Consider the following 18,264-nt stretch of genomic DNA (forward strand, 5'->3'; position numbering starts at 1 on the left):
TTGCAAAAACAGTACAGAGAGGTCCCCTGTACTCTTCACCCCATTTCCCCCAATGGGGACATCTGACATCACCATAGTACGGTATCAAAGCCAGGAAACTGATATTGCTACATACCATTAAATGGACTTCCATCTTCTCTTTTATAACTTCCTAGCAGGAAGTATCCTTAGTAAAAAGCATAAACATGTGTGAGATGTAATGTTCAACCAGGCCAAGAGCTTTACGTGTGTTCAGGAGGTTTTATCTCTGTAACTAAATGACATGCATCAAATACCACACCAAATGTCACCTAAATGCTCAGGTAAAAATTACCTTCTTATGACCGTATATAATTTGCACCAATGTTATGTGGTTAGACCAGGCTCTTCACTGCCTGTTTGGCTTTATCTCATTATGGAGAAGAGCAAAGATGAACAGACAGCTCTGTTGTTCCCATCAGCATCTATAATGAGGAATCTGTGACTCAAAAGAGAGCAGCAACGTGCCCAAGCCTGCATTACTGTACAAACCAGGTCTTGCTAACATTAGAACTCAAGCTCGGTTTATGACATAGCACTATATCTTGGTAAATGGCTACTTCATACCTCTGTCTACACAGTAGAAAAACCAATGGATTAGGAGGGAGTTAGTATTCAGATGGGTGACTCCATTCAACTTTCAAGTGGGGAGGAACCCATAGCACCCAACACAGTAGGCTCCTCCAGAAACGCCAGGGATTTAATCAGTTCAGCTTACTAAACAGACTCAAAGAAGTTGGGCACATTCCTTAAAAGCAGAATCAAGCAAAGAAAGCACTGAGAAATCTCTGTGCTTCAAGGAAACAAAAGCCAACGAGAGAATATTAAGCCAACTTGAAGGGAACAGTGGCTATCCATCTGCCTCTGCCAAGGTTCAACCAAGGTGAATAATCCATTTATTAGCAAAGAATGAGGGAAGTCCCAGTATTTTCACGTAAGTGGTAATTTGTTAATGGGTAAACACGGAACGAATTTCTTTCTCCCTTGGAGATAAATGAGCTCTGGTTCTCAAAAAAACAATATTTCTGGCGAGAGATAGAAGACAAAAAAAAAAAAAGTATTTCATCCATTAAGATTTGGAAAGCAAAGGAAACAAGTGCATTTCTGGAATCTGGGTGAAAGGAGTTTGGCCTTGACAATTTCTGAGCAGCCGAAGGAGGAAAATGGTAGCAGGAAGAGGCAGGAACACGGGTGGTCAGATGCCTTTCCGGAGAGTGATCTCTCTAATGACATTTCTCCTGTCTGGGCTCCTTATATATTTGTGGACCTGCACCTTCCTACTTACATGTCCACGTGTGGTATCTGCAGTACCAGTAAGAAAATAGTTTTTGTCTAATCCAGGAAGGCAGGCCTGAGAGTGATTTGCAGCAGTGAAGACAAACTATCGGATGAAGGAGACAGAAGGACAGGGTCCCCTTATCCTGTTGTAGCCATTGGGAAGGGGCCTCAACCCTCAAGTGGTGAGACAGGGCAGCACACAGGGGATGGAGGAAAACAGCCAAAATCAACTTGGCCCTGGAAATGGCCATTATCAAGTAGTCAGGGGTGAGAGGAAAAAAAAAAAAGTCATGCCTTGGATCGACTGGGCCTGGACGGACCAGGGTTGAAATCCAGCCGTGAGATCAGTTTTGTCATTGACCTCTCCCATGATGATGCGATTCAGCCATTCATATCCAATCCTGACCGTTTGTTTGGGGAAGAAAAGATGCCGCCTGCATTTTGAAATCTGGGCAGATGCTTAAAAAGACCCTGCTCTCCATTCAGACAATAGGAACGCCACCAGATGTGACTTAAACATGCCTCCCTTTCAGCTGTTGAAATGTCAGCAATTCCTCCCATCGCTAGCCCACTGCAAGGGACTGTTTTTTTCAGGGTCTTTCAATCCCAGGGCTGATTCATATCACAGGGATTCCCATCAAAGCTCCACAAATCAACAATGAAATAAACCCAATGCCGGACCAACTTGTACACGCCGGTGGGCCGAGAGGGTGGGGGGTCCAGTCGGGGCACTGTGCCTCACCATCACTTTCCATTACAGAGAAGGTAAGCGGGGACAGCATGGCCGGCAGGGGCAGAATTAAACGTGATCCGTGACATCTGCTTTTTCTTCTCTTTTCAGATTTCACAGAAGTGAGCATGAAAAAAAAGAGAAGAAGAGGGGAGGAAAACTAAGGAAAGACAAGTTCCTCTCTGGGAGAAGCAATTCTAGTCCTGAATTCTCAACTGTGCATTCCACCTCAGAAAGCCGGTGACCGCATCCGCTGAGCACAGGGCGACAAACCGGGCTGGATTCAGGCTGGAGCCAGGCAGTGGGTGGAGGCTTCTGCCTCAATCTTTCTGCAGTCTCCCTTCCCCATTCCAATCACGGTAAATATATTTATACTCACTTGATTATGTCAGCCAGACAATACTCCCCTAATTGGCAGTGATCAGGATTCCAGAATTGTTTGGGCGAACCTGCTGTCTCTCTATCAGGCAAAGCGATAAGGGGCCGCTAATGCAGTCCCCATTAACAATTTCCAGTGGAAAAAAACCAATCCCCCGACTCGTGCATGGCAATGAATTTTCCAAACAGCTCCTGAGAACCAGCGATTGAGGAACTCAGACTTAACATGAACCGGTCCAGCACAGAAAGGTTTTATGACTCTTCCCCACCCCCGGCTTGAGCATGTAGAAAAAACCATAGCCACTTCCTTATGCTCAAGGTTCCTTTGTTCTTTTGCTTTTTTGCTCTTTTCCTTTTTTTTTTTTTCTTTTGTTGGGCTTACGGAGCTAACTGTCATTTTTGGTCCTTGGTTCTTTGTAAATTTCGGGACATCTGGCACATAGTTTATTTCATTTGCTAGCTCTGGTATTTGTAGATACGCACACTCTCTGCTGCGTGTGCATGTTAACACTTCACATGTATAATTTATGCACGCATAATTTGGAGCTTGAGAGGATAGGTTTATTTTGATGTTTAAGTGTAACTACACAGCGCCAATTCGATTATAAGTAATTACTCAATAAATATTTATCAAATGAATGAATATACCAAGAAGACAAATATGCAACTGTCATTCATTTATTTATCAGACATTTCAATACCTAGCGTGTACCAGGCACTGTGCTAGACGCTGAGTATTCAATGATGCGTACCCACACTTTCTTTCCTCAGGGAGCTCACAGTTGAAGGATAGGAGGCAGACACATAAATAGACAATTGTAAGACATCATGGAGACACAGTGACTGAGCCCTATGCAGGGTAGCATGGAGCTCCAAGGAGGAAGATTGGTCCACCTAAGGGAGGGGCTGAGGCCATGGAGAGTCTCCTGGAGGTGATGAGGCCTAAGACGGAAGGTAAAGGCTTCAGAAAATGAGGACAACACAACCAATGGCAGGATGCAAGAAATAATAGGGTGTTGTGGGGGAAGCAGCAAGGCAGGGAATTGGCAGAGATGAAGTCAGGGACTCAGGGAGGTACCAGATCTGGGGGCTTGGTGTAGAGTAAGGGAGAGCAGCTTCAACTATCTCAATTAGGGCAAGAAAACATAAACAACTCCTTCATTCGTCCAAAATGCTTCTGGATTGCACCAGAATTGGTACACGCACACCTCAAAGCAGAATTTGAACTGGCCTCAGAAGCACTGCTGGAGCACAGGAAGATCTGAGGCCACATGCTGAATCTGTCACTGGGGAGATGAGCAAGATTTAGCTTCTTTCTAAGTTGAAGAGGAGGACTTGGAGGGCTCCAAGATTCCTCCCAGCTTTTACATCTATGCCACATGGATTCTTTGAGGTTTGTGTACAGGCCACACTTGGGCCTATTCCAAGTCCAAACTGGGGTGCTAAAGGAATGAGGCTGGTTCCAAGCAGCACACAGGATCACAATATCATTGTCTTACAGTGCAGAGACAGGTAGGCACATTGAGGCACAATTTCATATGAATCCCTGAGAAGTATTCACAGGAATGTAATGTATGATGGAGACATCCCACTGTCCCCAGCCTGGGTTAGGGTCTCATGATCTCAAGTCTGAAACGCATCCAATTAATTTGGAGCACCAATCCCTGATAGATTTAGTTTCTCAAAAGCACTGTTCAGCTCACATCATTTCTACTCAAAACCTCTTAATAATTCCACCTTGCTTGTAGAGTCAAGTCCGAAGTCCTTAGAGTGGCATAGCATTCAAAGTCATCCCAGTCTATCCCCACCCTGCCTGCTGTAACCCCCACCTGAGCTTTGGTTCACAAATGTTCCCACCCCTCTGCCTTTACTCACTCCAGCTCCTGACTTCAGGTCCAGCTCAAACTCAAGTCCATCTCCTTTAGGATTACTGTCTTGTTACTCTTGCCCTCTTCCGAACCAGTGGAGAGCTTACTAACTATGTAGTTCATTGGTGACTATTAACTTCACTTTGTGGTTTGAGTTTTACTTCAGCTACCTTGTAAGCCCCAGAGGATGGGAACCGAGCCCCACTCCTCTTTGCAGTTTATAGACTTAGCACATTGTTCTACTCACAGTAAATATTTGCCAATGAAAGGGTATCCTACATTGTCACTTTTTTTTTTTTTTTTTTTTGAGACGGAGTCTCGTTCTGTTGCCCAGGCTAGAGTGTAGTGGTGTAATCTTGGCTCACTGCAACCTCCACTTCCTGGGTTCAAGTGATTCTCCTGCCTCAGCCTCCCGAGTAGGTAGGATTGCAGGCGCCCAACACCACGCCCGACTAATTTTTTGTATTTTTAGTAGAGATGGGGTTTCACCATGTTGGCCAGGGTGGTCTCGAACTCCTGACCTCAGTTGATCCTCCCACTTCAGCCTCCCAAAGTGCTGGGATTACAGGCGTGAGCCACTGCGCCCAACCATACATTTGTCACTTCTGTGAGGCTACTGCATAAAACCCATGGAAAGTACGATGGTGGTGATTACTGTCACAGTGCTACTGCCCAAAGTTCTTCTTCCCTCTTAAGACTAGGAAAAAAAGCGAATCTTGGAGAGAAAGGTTTGGTGTGACTACTTGGGAGTAATGAGAATGTGAAACATTTCTCCCGTGATTTATAAACAGTATTTTACATGCATTTCTTGGGAGCTTAAAGTTCATCCAGGAATGAGTATTTTGTAGATCTAAGGAGCATATGTGCAATCCACCAGGAGGAATAATCACTGCGCTAAATTTAAAGGAAGAGTGATTGAACACTCCAGCCTGAAAGTAGAGATGGTTTAACATCACATGGCTGGAGAAGAACAGGAGTGACTTGCTTAATTTCTGGCCCGCTACGTTCAGTTTTTATGGTACATGTGCCAGCGAGCAGCACGTGGGATTTTTCATAAAAGAGGAACTGGCATTAAATCAATAAGGAAAATCACCATTTCCCTACTGATCAAATGGCATTTAAGGAAGCTGAGTCCTGCCAATATGTACAACCATGCAGAATTTGTAACCGGGCAGTGAAAACCACCATCTAAGCTGGCAGTTGTGATTTTCCCAGAAGCAGGGCTGCAGGGAGAAAAATAGCTTTTAAACTTCAGTTCCATTTTTGCAAATTGGATCTTTGTGTAAAAACTGTTTTAAGTCCAGGTTTGTTTGTTGTTTTCCTTTTCTTTCCTCATTAGTAAAGGAAATGACTGTTTCTTTTTACCCACATGGAAATTCAATCATTTACTCGGTAAGTATTTAGCACCTATTGGGAGTCAAACTTAGTTTTAGGGGCTGGGAATGGAGATGAGGACAAAAGAGAGAAAATCCCTGGCTTCATAAAGCTTACCTTCTAGTGGGGAGGCAGGGGAGACAATTAATAATCTTGAACCGTAGATACATACTATGTTAGGCATAGATAACGGAAATAATGCTAGCATCTCATATTTGAAAACACAATTGCCAGAATATGAAAAATGAAAACTCCTGCATGAATACTATCTTAGCTCATGTATGTCCCATATACTAAAGTATTTTAAAAAGAATAGCTAGTAAGAAATACACATACTGCTCTTTGCACATGAAGTTGGCCTTCTCTACTGACCTTCAGCAGAACGGGTGTCTCTGAGGTGCATTTCTGAGAAGTGGATTTGTGCCAGCCTATATGAGTTTCATTCTGGCACTATCTGGCACCATTGCCCTCACAGTTATCCACGCCAGAAATCTGGAAATTTCTTCTGGACTCCTCCGTGTCTTTTCCTCCCCTTTCTCAAATCTGGCATCTTCCACTAATGGGTCTCTAAACACTATCTTTTAAATATACCTGAATTTTTTTTTTTTTTAATGGAATCTCGCTCTGTCGCCCAGGCTGGAGTGCAGTGGTGCAATCTCGGCTCACTGCAACCTCTGCTTCCTGGGGTTCAGGCAATTCTCCTGCCTCAGCCTCCTGAGTAGCTGGGACTACAGGCGCACACCGCCATGCCCGGCTAATTTTTTGTATTTTAGTAGAGACGGGGTTTCACCGTGTTGCCCAGCTGGTTGCGAACTCCTGAGCTCAGGTAATCTGCCTGCCTCCGCCTCCCAAAGTGCGGGGATTACAGGCGTGAGCCACTGCACCTGGCCTAAATATACCTGAATTTGATTTCCATTTTTCCATCAGCCCTCCTTTGTGTGGGTTTTATAGTCTTTCCTCACAACCCCGGCATCCTACTTCTCCTTCCTGACTCTAAGCTCAAATACCTCCACTCTCCCATCTTCATTGCTTCCAGAGTGATTTGTGCAAAACAGATCAGACTGTGCCATGTCTCTTCTTGCACCCTTCTCTGGTTCTGCATGCCCGCACGATAAAGCTCAGGTTTCCTAGCCTGGCCTTGGCTGACCTGGGTAGCTTTATGACTCTGCTCCCTTCCTTGACCCTGGGCCTCAGTCACGGCAGGCCCATGTAAGGTTACCTAAATTTACAATGTGCAAATCATCCCTGGGTGCTTCTTCTTTGACTATACTCCTTTTTGTACTCCTCAATTCTTGCCATCCTTTAATATGGTGCAAATGTCACCTTCTCTGTAAAGCTGTTCCCTGAGCTTAATCCTCCCTCCCTTCTGCCCCAAGGATACCCTGGCCTCACCTGCTCATTTCAAGTATGGCACCCAATGGAAAGGCATTTGTAATGATTTGTTTGCTTCTGTGTCTTCTCTCCCAAGCCACAAGCTCTTTCAACTGAGAAATATCTTCTTTGTGATCTTACAGCACAGCCCAGCCTCTGGCATACAGCAGTCACTTAGTAAATGTTGAATGAATGAATGACCTATGGTCTCTTCTGGTTTGGCTTGTCCTAAACTATGCATCTGAGAATTAGATGGTTCTGGCAATATGATAGAGAGAAACCAACTGACAATATGATGGAACTCAACTTTGCTCTTAGGAATAATGAGTTTTGGGGAGGCTTAGGCTGGAGGATTGCTTGAGCCCAGGAGTTTGAGCCTGCAATGAGTTATAATTGTGCCACTGCACTCTAGCCTGGACAAAAGAGTGAGACCCTGTCTTGCCAAAATAACTAACTAAATAATAAAAATAGACACAATGGGTTTTAAACATTTGAGCTAATAAACCAAAGATGGTAAGGAATTTCAGTAACAAATTTTCCTAGACAATATATCTGTGTGTACTACATCTGGAGACGGTTCAAATAAATGATTAAAACATGTAAAACAGAACCATTAAGTAATCTAGATCATTTACTGCAAAAGAGAAACTTGAAGAGACTTAATAATGGTTTTTAATAAAAGATTATACTCCAAGGATGGCTAAACATCCTCCTTCTCCACAAACACAAAAGAAGAAGAAATGAGATGAAAGCGCTTCAAAGATTAAAGTCAAAAACAAAAAGGAATTGAATGGTTTCCTGCCAGGCAGTGTGAACTCATCTCAAGTCACTATTACAGATAACTCACATTCAGAATCAGGCACAGCTCTAAATGTTTGCTACGTATTATGTCATCTAATCGATCCAATTTTCATAATGAACCCATGCAAGTTTGTTTTAATTTTATTATTCCCATTTTACAGGTGAGGAAATAGAGGCTCAAGGTTGTTAAGTAGCTTACCCAGGTCACACAGCTGAGAAACCATAGAGCTGAAATTCAAAGCCAGGCTGGCTGGCTTGTGAGGTTTTGGTCCTACTTCTAAGCTTCCTGCTTTGCTAGAGGCTGACACAGATGTCAGACCTCTGTCTGGGGATGAAGACCTAAAGCTAAGCTCAAGAAAGCTCGAGAAGTTCAAGTGGCTAGCTTAAATTTAAACAAGAAAATCCCTGAACACACAAATGATTCTTCATTGCCAGGGCAACCAGCTCTCTTGGGGTCATTACATCATTTTGTGTGTGTGTGTGTGTGTGTGTGTGTGTGTGTGTGCGCTCGCGCGCGCACGCGTGTGTAGAAAAATTAAATACCCATTTTTTGTATTCTTTATTCTGGTGAGTTGGCCTACCAGGTCTTGTCCTGCTAATGAGACAGTAAGTCGTTTTGATTTTTTTTTTTTGGCTGTCAGGGCATGCACGGTTTCAGCATCCACATGTGTGTGTGTATTTATAAGACCTGACAGGAATCGAGCCATATTTAGATATTATGACTCTACCTCCAGAGGGACAGAACTTACTCTAGGGGTTGAAGAGTCAGCATCTCCTTCCCTGTTATTTTTTCCAAGGCAAGCTTGTTTAGCCTGACTCCGGGCACACGCAGTGGGGTCACAGTCAGCACAGAATGGGGGCAGCACGTTCTGCAATTCAAATGCAACTCAAATGTCTGCACCAAAGAAAGTCAACACTCATCTGATGAGTAGCAGAGAGAGGGCTCCAACACTGAGCTGTGCCCCGGCTGCAGGAGGCCTGGAGGCTGGTTCAGGAGAACTAGGCAGCCCAGCAGGAGCCCTGTGAGAAGGGTGGGAATGAGTCACCAGACTTTTCAGGTTGACTGAGGTGACATCTGTTGATTTTCTTTGAATTTAGATGTGTTATCAGTTCACACATTGGACATAATGGGAAGATGAGTGAACATTTTCTTGATAGTGCCTGACCTTTAGCAGGGTTGTGATAAGATGTGGGGTAAGATATGACTCTGCAAGAATATGCTGGACAGTGTGTGTCCCCTAGTGTGTACCAAAGGAGCGGTGGCAGATGGACCCTCTTGGGAGAAAACAGTGTGACAGGCCCACTTTCTGTTCTCTGACAGACACAGTTGGCCTGGGTGGATATTTACTATCTTAGGGCATGGGGAGGAACTGCTAATTTGTCACACATTGTATTCATGGTCTGGGAAAAGCCCTTGCTTTTTTGACATTGGGTCCTCCACTATAACCAGACAGATTTTGAAAGCTGTGGTTAAGAGTTTGGGTTTTAGGAGTTCATATAATCTCTCTGGCCTCAGTTTCCTCGTGCTTAAGATGGAAACAACAATGGTACTTACCCCCTTAGATAGGAATAAATAGACTAATACATGTCAGGTACTTAAAACAATATATATCCAGCATTAAACTTGTATTTACATGAATGCATGCATCCTTATTTATACAACTTCATATCTATGGGAGGACTTACTCCAATGCTTGCTCAAAATAGATGCTTGGTAAATATTTGTTAAATATTGAAGGAGATAGAAGAATGGATTTAGTGGGGTACCTGTATGGCTATCTGTTCTGACTTCTCAGTAACCTGTAATTCAAGGATAGACCGGTAAAACTGGATGTTAGATTTAATCTCTATTGAACAATATTTCAAAAAAGGGTAGTTTTCTGCAATCATACATCTCTGAAGAATAGATGGAAATGGAGATAATGAGTTTGCATAAAGACTGTGAAAGAAATGGCATGAAGAATTGACTTGGTGAATATCACATGTGAAGGACAGGCAGCAAGGACGATGACTCTAAATAAAATAAAAAACAGGGTCTAATATAATTAGAAACCTTAAAACTGCAAAACATATGTTATTTGTGAATCTACAAAAATAAATATATATAAAAAACAGGAGTCAAATCTCTGACCTGTATTGACCTTCTCTTGGTTGTTGTAATAACGATAGCTTAGAAATAGAAGTAAAATGAAAAGTAGAGTGTTTAGGAGCTGGTACAGTATGACAAGAGTACCTTAATATTAGATTAAATTCTATAAAATTACCACTTTTGGGGTAAAAAATAGGGTCAGATATTGTCAGTATCTTCTATTTATTTTTATTTTTTATTTTTAGAGACAGGATCACACTCCGTTGCCCAGGCTGGAGTGCAGTGGTGCAACCCTGGCTCACTGTAGTCTCAAACTCCTGGCCTCAAGTGATTATTCTGGCCACCCAAAGTGCTGGGATTACAGGCATGAGTCACAGCAGCCAGCCCTCAGATACTGTTAATTTCATATGATTTGATCTAGTATATTTCAGCTAATTGTAGCTAAATCAAAATACTTATAGTGTCTTGCCTTTATTGCCTTTTAACTATAAAAATAAATTGGCCAATTTTATGTGTCTTAGCCTCCTTTACCTCTCAGACTTTGTGCATAGTAGGTACTAAACAAATGTTTTGTTGAGTGGTGTTTTTGGTTATCTTCTCTCAAAAGTCAGGACAAAAATTTGCCACACTACCTAATGCTGAGACTGCCCTTAAAATATATTTACCAAAGTGTTCGCTTCACTTCAGTTTTCATGATTTAGATAAATCCTTTTTGTTCCTTGTTTGGGCAGCACTGGGAAGCTAATTAATACATTATTAATATATTGTAGAGGCAAACAAGACTCTGCTTGCTCACACAGCTATGACAAGAATAAATTCAGGTCAGAAATATTTTTGCAATTAAGGGAAAATGTTATTATAATGAGAAGTTATTTTTTAAACAATAAGACACAACTCAGTGTCCAAACATGGTAGAGACTTACAAATGAGGTGAATGGCAGAGTCAGGCAAGCCCTCTCCCGATGGTTCCAATCATTTAGGGCCTAATATGGACATCTAAAGTGCCCTGAAATGAACTTGAAATGATAACCTTTTGTGATCCCAGGAATGAAGAACATTACTATTCGTATGCGATTTCATAACAGTTGGGATTGGTGCCAAACTTAGGAGCCAGTACTGAAATAACTGAGCAGGAGGCATGAAATGGTTTTCAATTCAGAAAATAAAGAGCTTCCTCCCCAGTAGAAGAGATGGGGGAATGTTCAGGGAGGAGTGTGAATAACCCATGAGTTATAGTACCTCTTTGGGCCTCAGTTTTTCCATATTTTGTTAACTACCTCCTAGAGAATATTCATTCTCTGTAACATCTGTTGTTGCAAGGATAAATCAGATAATGCCTAAAAATGCTATGCATTTCTTGAGGGGGGAAAAAGCTAGAGCCAGAAAATGTATTAATTTGGTTTTGGTTGACCCAGAGATGTGACAGCAGCCACATTACATAAGAAGAGTTCTAAGAAAATAGAGTTGCTTTCATTTTTTAAACAGAAGAACTACAATCTCCTCTCTGCTTGGATCCTTATACAAATCAAATATGTGAGCAAGAAAGGGCCTACGAAATCACCAATTTTAACTTTCCCCCAATGCCATGAATTTTTCTTAGAGATATTTTGAGCATGAAGCATGCACAATCCTGCTCAATTTTTGCCATCTAATGAGATCCCAGCCCCAGGTGCTGTGCTTCTACAATAATGTCTCGATGCTAATTACATTTTAGAATGGTTAGGGCAAGAATAGTTCCAAACATACTTGAAGTAATAACTAGTCGTATATCCAGAAGGTCAACAGTTCAATCAAAGACAGAAAAAAAATTAGCATATCTTAAGAAAGAGTTCAAGTGGTTTTGTGCAAGAGCTCTCATTTAAGTTTGCAAGTGCACTTAAAATACTGATAGAGCTAGGTAATTCTATATTTGCCTTTTTAACTCAGTGAAAGCTCCCAATTTCAGGGTGCAGTGTCGGAGAACAAGAAGCATCTGGCAGGTGAAGGGGAGAGGCGTGTTGTTAGAGAAATTGGCTGGAGTTTCAGGTTAGGGGTCTGTGCCAGGACTGCGCTGCATGGAGTTGTAGAGACGGGGGCTTTGGGCTGCTGAGGAAGGAAAAGAAGTGATGCTAGAGAGCTTTGCACTGGGCCAGGGCTCTGCGCCAATCCTCTGTTACAGTAACAACACAGCGCTAATCCACGAGCACAGTAAATCCCTCAAATAATTGTGTATCAAATCACTATCAACAAAATTACACTCTGCTGTCATCAATGCAGTTTCCATAAAAATGTCTGATCTTTTCCCCAACTTCTCAGTTTTAAAAATGATTTATAACGAATACCAAACAGAAGCAACTGGAAACTCCACCCATTGCTTGCTATTCTACATGACTGAAGTTAACTTTAGTTTAGAAGTGCATCACATTTTAATTAAAAAAAAAAATAACAATTGAGTACCTATTATGTACTTGGTAATAGTTACATGGCTAATAGTGTTAAAGATGATTCCTAAAAAAAATCATCTGCCAAAACCATCAAATAAATCATTTCTGCTCCACCAAAGGTAAAGTATTAAAATAATAAAACAGCTCAAGGATTTTTTTTATGTGCTAAAAAGTGGTACTTTTTGTTCTGCAAGAGCCCCACACTCTGCACAAGAAGTTCCCTTCAGTAAGGGTGCAATGTGCCCTGGCATTGTGTGAAACACAGTCTAAGAACTCGTGATTTCATGGGGGACCAACTAAGCTGGGAACCTAAGAATGACTTTTATACTTCGAACTATAGGAACACCTTTAGGGAAAAAAATCAAGTTATAACAAAACTTATTAAACTCACTAACTTTTAAATAGGATGGTATCTTCTTACATTCAATTTAAAATAGAAAACATTTTAGGTCGGGCGCGGTGGCTCACACCTGTAATCCCAGCACTTTGGGAGGCCGAGGCGGGCGGATCACGAGGTCAGGAGATGGAGACCATCCTGGCTAACACGGTGAAACCCTGTCTCTACTAAAAATACAAAAAATTAGCCAGGCGTGGTGGTGGGCACCTGTAGTCCCAGCTACTCGGGAGGCTGAGGCAGGAGAATGGCGTGAACCTGGGAGGGGGAGCTTGCAGTGAGCTGAGATTGCACCACTGCACTCCAGCCTGGGTGACAGAGTGAGACTCTGTCTCAAAAAAAAAAAAAAAAAAAAAAAAAAAAAAGAAAACATTTTAAATGTACAGAAAAGTACAGAGAATAATAATAACCATCTCATTACTGAGGGTTTTTACCAGTCTGTTTAACAGATCCTGTATCATTTCAGAGGGGTCCTACAGTTGTTCAGGCAGGAATTTTTCCAAATTGGAGACCAACCTCTGGGGAACACAGTCTTTCTGCAGGATGTTTTGGGTCCATGGAATTCTCTCCTTGATCCTCTGCCATCCTAATTGAGCTGTTCCTTCCATTCACTTCCATTCACGGAGGTGATGAAGAGCTGCTGGGGGAGGTGGCTGCGGCAGATGCCAGGACCACCGCTGCCTTCAGCAGGTCACAGTCAATCCAGGAAGATCAATGCCCACATAAATAATTCTAACATAAGACTGAGTGCGGGAGGGAAAGAGATTCACTTCATCTGGGGCAGAGCTGGGAAAGGAGGGTGGGTTGGGGTTAGCCCTTGGGGTCGGCTAGGATTTGGGAAGGTGGCGATGAGAGGGATGGGGGAGCTTAATCAAGAGGGAAGGACTTAGGTCCAGAATGGTGAGCAGGCAGTCCTCAGAACAGAGTGTACGCTCTCAGCTAAATGGGTGTGCTTTGGCTGGAAAAAATGTTAAGAGGCCCCTAGCTTACTGATGGAAGCGTCCATGCCCCTCCCCATCTTCTAATTTTCTTTTCCAATGATGCTACTGAGCCTTGAACTTTTACATATCATCCAGCTGCTTTTTAAACCCTAAGGTCATATAATACAGTAATAATTTACTTTTGGAGAGCATGTTACAGTTTACAAATTGCTTTTTGATACATATTATTACATTTGATCCATGTAACAGCCCTGTGACACCCCAGGCTCATCTCCACAAGTTCTTTCCTTTCAAAGTAACTTCTGCTTATAGAAACTGCCAGCTATAGAATCAGAAAAAAAAGTTTCCAATAGCAGTCTTATTGCGTTAGAAGCAGAGGCTGGAATAAAGTCAGCAATTTGGGAGAGACAAAGGAGAGGGCATCAGCATAGACAGAGATTGACAGTCCCGAGGGGATGACACGATTGTGGTTTTGGAAACGCAGAGTGATGCAGCAGAGAGAGAAGAAAGAGTGTGCTGCAGACAAGGTACAGGGTGGTGGGTCGCTCCAGGGCGGTGTGCTGGCAGGGAGCCAGTGTGGGGTCAATGCCTGCTCAACCACAAGTGGGACTAGGTGTTTACCTTGAGCAGTGCCCTGTGAAACTCAACTCAAAAACACAAAAGGGTGGCTTTCAGAACATGCGGATAGAATAAAATGATTTTTTTTTTCTTTTGAGACGGAGTCTCACTTTGTCACCCAGGCTGGAATGTAGTGGCATGATCTCGGCTCACTGCAGACTTCACCTCCCGGGTTCAAGCGATTCTCCTGCCTCGGCCTCCTGAGTAGCTGGGATTACAGGCACCCACCACCACACCCAGCTAATTTTTGCATTTTTAGTAGAGATTGGGTTTCACCATGTTGGCCAGGCTGGTCTTGAACTCCAGACTTCAAGTGATCCACCTGTCTCGGCCTCCCAGAGTGCTGGGATTACAGGTGTGAGCCACCATGCCTGGCCTAAAATGATTCTTTTTATAAGGTTGGGGAGGCAAAAGACCGTTTCAAGATCTGGGAAGGTGGAAATGCTCATTTCATTTGACGTACGTACGTTCTGTCACATCCCACAACACCTCATCTATTGTAACTTTGATAAACTGTTTTTCAGATCGAGTACGAAAGTGGTGCACTTTTGCGACTGCTTTATAGAACCAAAAACAACCAGGACACCATTTTCTGGTTGCAATCTACTTGGAATAAATCTCATTGATGTTGGATGCATCAACATATCCACTTAGCCTGCTGTCAATCAGTTTACTTTTCTACTTAGAGACACGATGTGAAATGAGATTAATCCAGTTACAGCAAAGTGAGTGAATTCAGTTGAGTAAATCCCTTCCATGGAAAAGAACTTTGTTTTGCAGCTCATTTGAAATGAAATCCACAGGACAGTATGATGCCTTCTCTGGAACTGAACAAATGCATTTATCCTAGTTTTATTTGGAGCTAAATTCACATTAGAGCTATCCCATTTGATGGTGTACTCTATTGTTCTTAGGTGAGGGTCACAGTGAAAGCGTTTGCTGAACAACCAAAATATTTCGGTGGAATTTAGCCTGAGGACTAGTGCTCCAACTAGACTATAAGTGCAGAAAAGATTGACAACTCCTTGGAGAGAGAGGAGAGAGACTAATAAAAACCAACAAAACTGTGTATATTCTTTTATATTCCTCCTTCTTTGTGTTCCATGGCAAAAGGGCAGTCTGCACATAGCTTCCATTTAACAAATACATACTTGGTGGTAACTATCTCAAGCAGGCAAGGCTTGGAGCAGGTCCAGAGGATAATGAGGGGATTAAAAGGTCGGGGAGAGACTCTCAGGGCAACACGCTAATGGAATTGAGATGCTTTAGCCTGGAAAAGGGGTGGCTGTGCTTGGCAGTTGCAGAGGACAGTTTATCATTACCTAACGTTAGAAATCACATTGTGTGCAGGGTGGGATGAAAGACACTCACTTTACATCCCAGGAAGAGGTGTTTAGGATTAGAAATGGGGAAGAAGTTTTGACTTCGATGGATTATAAGGCATCCACCCGTCCTTAAGAAATCTTCCTCTGAAAATGTTAAAGTTGAAGAGCAGATAATCTTTCTGAAATGATTTAGGTGCACCCTGCAGTAGGGGAATGACCCCAGAGGACCTCTCGAGTTCTATTCCATTTCTTATCCCGTGATTTTTCAGTGGCCACTGTCAGGACCTGGCTTACTTCTGGTCTACCTTTCTCCATAGCTGGGAGCCCTTGACCCCTTCCTGCAAGTCAACCGTGCTGTAGGCTCAGCACTAAGCCTCTTCTCCGTTGGGAGGGATTTAAGAAGCTCACTCTAGCTGAACACTTGGCTGACTTGGCATGGGGTCATGCTTGCTGCTGGCCTGGCTCTGAGGCATCCCAGTTCTAGCAAGCAGGATTCTGCCTTGTTCCTGAGTCTTCATCTTACTGGATTTACCTGAAATCTGCCTGTGTACTCCTATGCTAATAATTGAAATTCTTTCTTGTTTTCCATGTCTAACATGATTTTGAGATCATACCTGGTATCCACTCTAGAACTGAAGCCTTCTCTCTCTCTCTCTCTCTCTCTCTCTCTCTATTTCTCCCACACCTCCTCCCACCCCTCCCAGAGCTCATACCTGGTGTTCAGTCTCTGAACATTAGCCCCGTCCTCTTTTTTTTTTTGAGATGGAGTCTCACTCTGTCGCCCAGGTTGGAGTGCAGTGGTGCAATCTCTGCTCACTGCAACCTCCAGTTCCCAGGAATAAGCGATTCTCCCACCTCAGTCACCTGAGTAGCTGGGATTGCAGGCGCCCGTCACCACGCCTAGCAAATTTTTGTATTTTTAGTAGAGACGGGGTTTCACCACATTGGCCAGGCTGGTTTCAAACTCCTGACCTCAGATGATCCACCTGCCTTGGACTCCCAACGTGCTGGGATTACAGGTGTGAGCCACTGTGCCCAGCCTTTTAGCCCTGTCCTCTAAAGCTGACTGCCTTTGTGCACGGAGTACCACTTGGCAGTGGTCCTAGATGTCTCCTTTCATCTGTGGCTGGATTTTCCATTCCCTGCCCCTCATAACCCCACCACTGTCACTCCGGCCACTGCCGGTCTATTTGTTCTTTGCCTGGTCATATAGTGACATGCCACATGACTCTATTTTCCTATAGTGTTCTATGGTTTATGGTTGCACATCTGAGTCTTTATAAATCATACACTGGTGTTTTCCAACCTTGTCACTATTGACATTTGGGGCCAGTTAAGTCCTTGTTGTGGGGGCCATCCTGTGCACTGTAGGACTCTGAATAGCATCACTGGCTTCTACCCACCAGTAGGTCCTCTCCCCGCAAATTGTGACAAAAAATGTTTCCTGGCATTACCAAATGTCCCTGATGGGGGTGGGGGAGAACCCCTGCTCCACAAGAACCCAGAAAGGCAAGAGTACTTTTTTTTTTGGAGACAAGGTCTCACTCTGTCACCCAGGCTGGATGGAGTACAGTATCTCAGTCATATCTCATTACAACTTCAAAATCCTGGGCTCAAGTGATCCTCCTGCCTCAGCCTCCTGTACCTAGGACTCCAGGCATGCATAACCATACCTGGCTAATTTTTAATTTTTTGTAGAGATGGGATCTTGCTACGTTGCCCAGGCTGGCCTCAAACTCCTGAGCTCAAGCAATCCTCCCACTGTGGCCTCCCAAAGTGTTGGGATTACAGGCGTGAGCCACCATGCCTGGTCAACAAGAGTATTTTAAAGCCAGTTAACTAGCTGAATGTATAAACAGAACATTTGAATCTGGTAACATTTTAACTAAGGTCTCTAACCTTTTAATAAACACCAAATGGAAGTTTGTAAGGTTTGTATCACAATACAAGGTCTACAGTGGGTAAAATGGGGGTGAAAATCCCTTTACTCTAGATCTGTTCTTCTCAGATTTTATTGTGCATAAGAATCACCAGGGGAATTTTTTCATAGTTAAGATTCTGATTCAATAGGTTTGAGGCAGGGCCTGAGATCCTCACTTCTAACAGCCTCCCTGGCGGTGCCGGCTGCTGCTGGTTCTAGGATCACACTCTGCTACAAGTGCCCAGGCCCTGGATTAAAAATCACGTGAAAGGTCAGGGAGGGGCTATTGGAAAATTAATAATTATAGGGTCACAAGAGCAACATCACAATACTTATTAGAACAGCAGGCTAGAAAAATTTGGATGTTCCCTGCACCTTTCTATAAGGAACAAAAAAAACTGCTCTCAGGGATGTGTTTTGAAATATGACATTTCTATTAGCTTGAAATTATAAATATTATACAAGTTACTTGTGAGCTCTCTGCGCTGGCAGGGATGAAAGCCTACGAACTTCTAAGCTAGCTTGGTAAGTCTTTTAGAGGTTTCCAAAAGTCTGACGGAAACCTAAACTCAAGATCTTTGTAGTCCCGTATTACAAACGGAAGAGGGTAGGGTTGAGGATGGGGCTGGGGGAGGGGATGGAGGGAAGAGAGTCACTGTAAACGAGTCTTGCAGATATACTTTATGGCACTTGCTCACATTACAAATAAGGTGTAAAATGATACTGACCATCACA

At 43.2% G+C, this 18,264-nt stretch overlaps 1 protein-coding gene and 1 long non-coding RNA gene across 8 annotated transcripts in view; one reads left to right on the plus strand and one right to left on the minus strand.

Annotated features, from left to right (window-relative positions):
• GRAP2 (GRB2 related adaptor protein 2) overlaps positions 1-18,264 on the minus strand; it is a 71,406-nt gene that overhangs the window by 43,174 nt on the left and 9,968 nt on the right. For 3 of the 7 annotated variants that reach the window (XR_012418713.1, XM_015457168.4, XM_074003721.1), the window contains exon 2: positions 2,039-2,129. The exons of 2 other annotated variants lie outside the window; for them this stretch is intronic. Coding sequence is in view for 3 of the 5 variants with exons in the window: in XM_015457168.4 (XP_015312654.2) it covers positions 2,039-2,129 (91 nt within the window). In the remaining 2 variants the exon portion in view is untranslated. Of the gene's footprint in view, positions 1-2,038; positions 2,130-2,405; positions 2,633-18,264 lie in introns of those variants that run through there. 2 more of the 7 variants (XM_045363585.3, XM_005567217.5) reach the window with 2 other exon arrangements.
• On the plus strand, positions 1,915-4,579 carry LOC135965419 (uncharacterized). The gene is made up of 3 exons (XR_010578335.2): positions 1,915-2,061; positions 2,138-2,385; positions 2,594-4,579. It is a non-coding gene; the product is annotated as an uncharacterized lncRNA (long non-coding RNA).

The sequence above is a fragment of the Macaca fascicularis genome, chromosome 10 (genome assembly GCF_037993035.2).
Source record: "Macaca fascicularis isolate 582-1 chromosome 10, T2T-MFA8v1.1".
NCBI classification, from domain to species: Eukaryota; Metazoa; Chordata; class Mammalia; order Primates; family Cercopithecidae; genus Macaca; species Macaca fascicularis.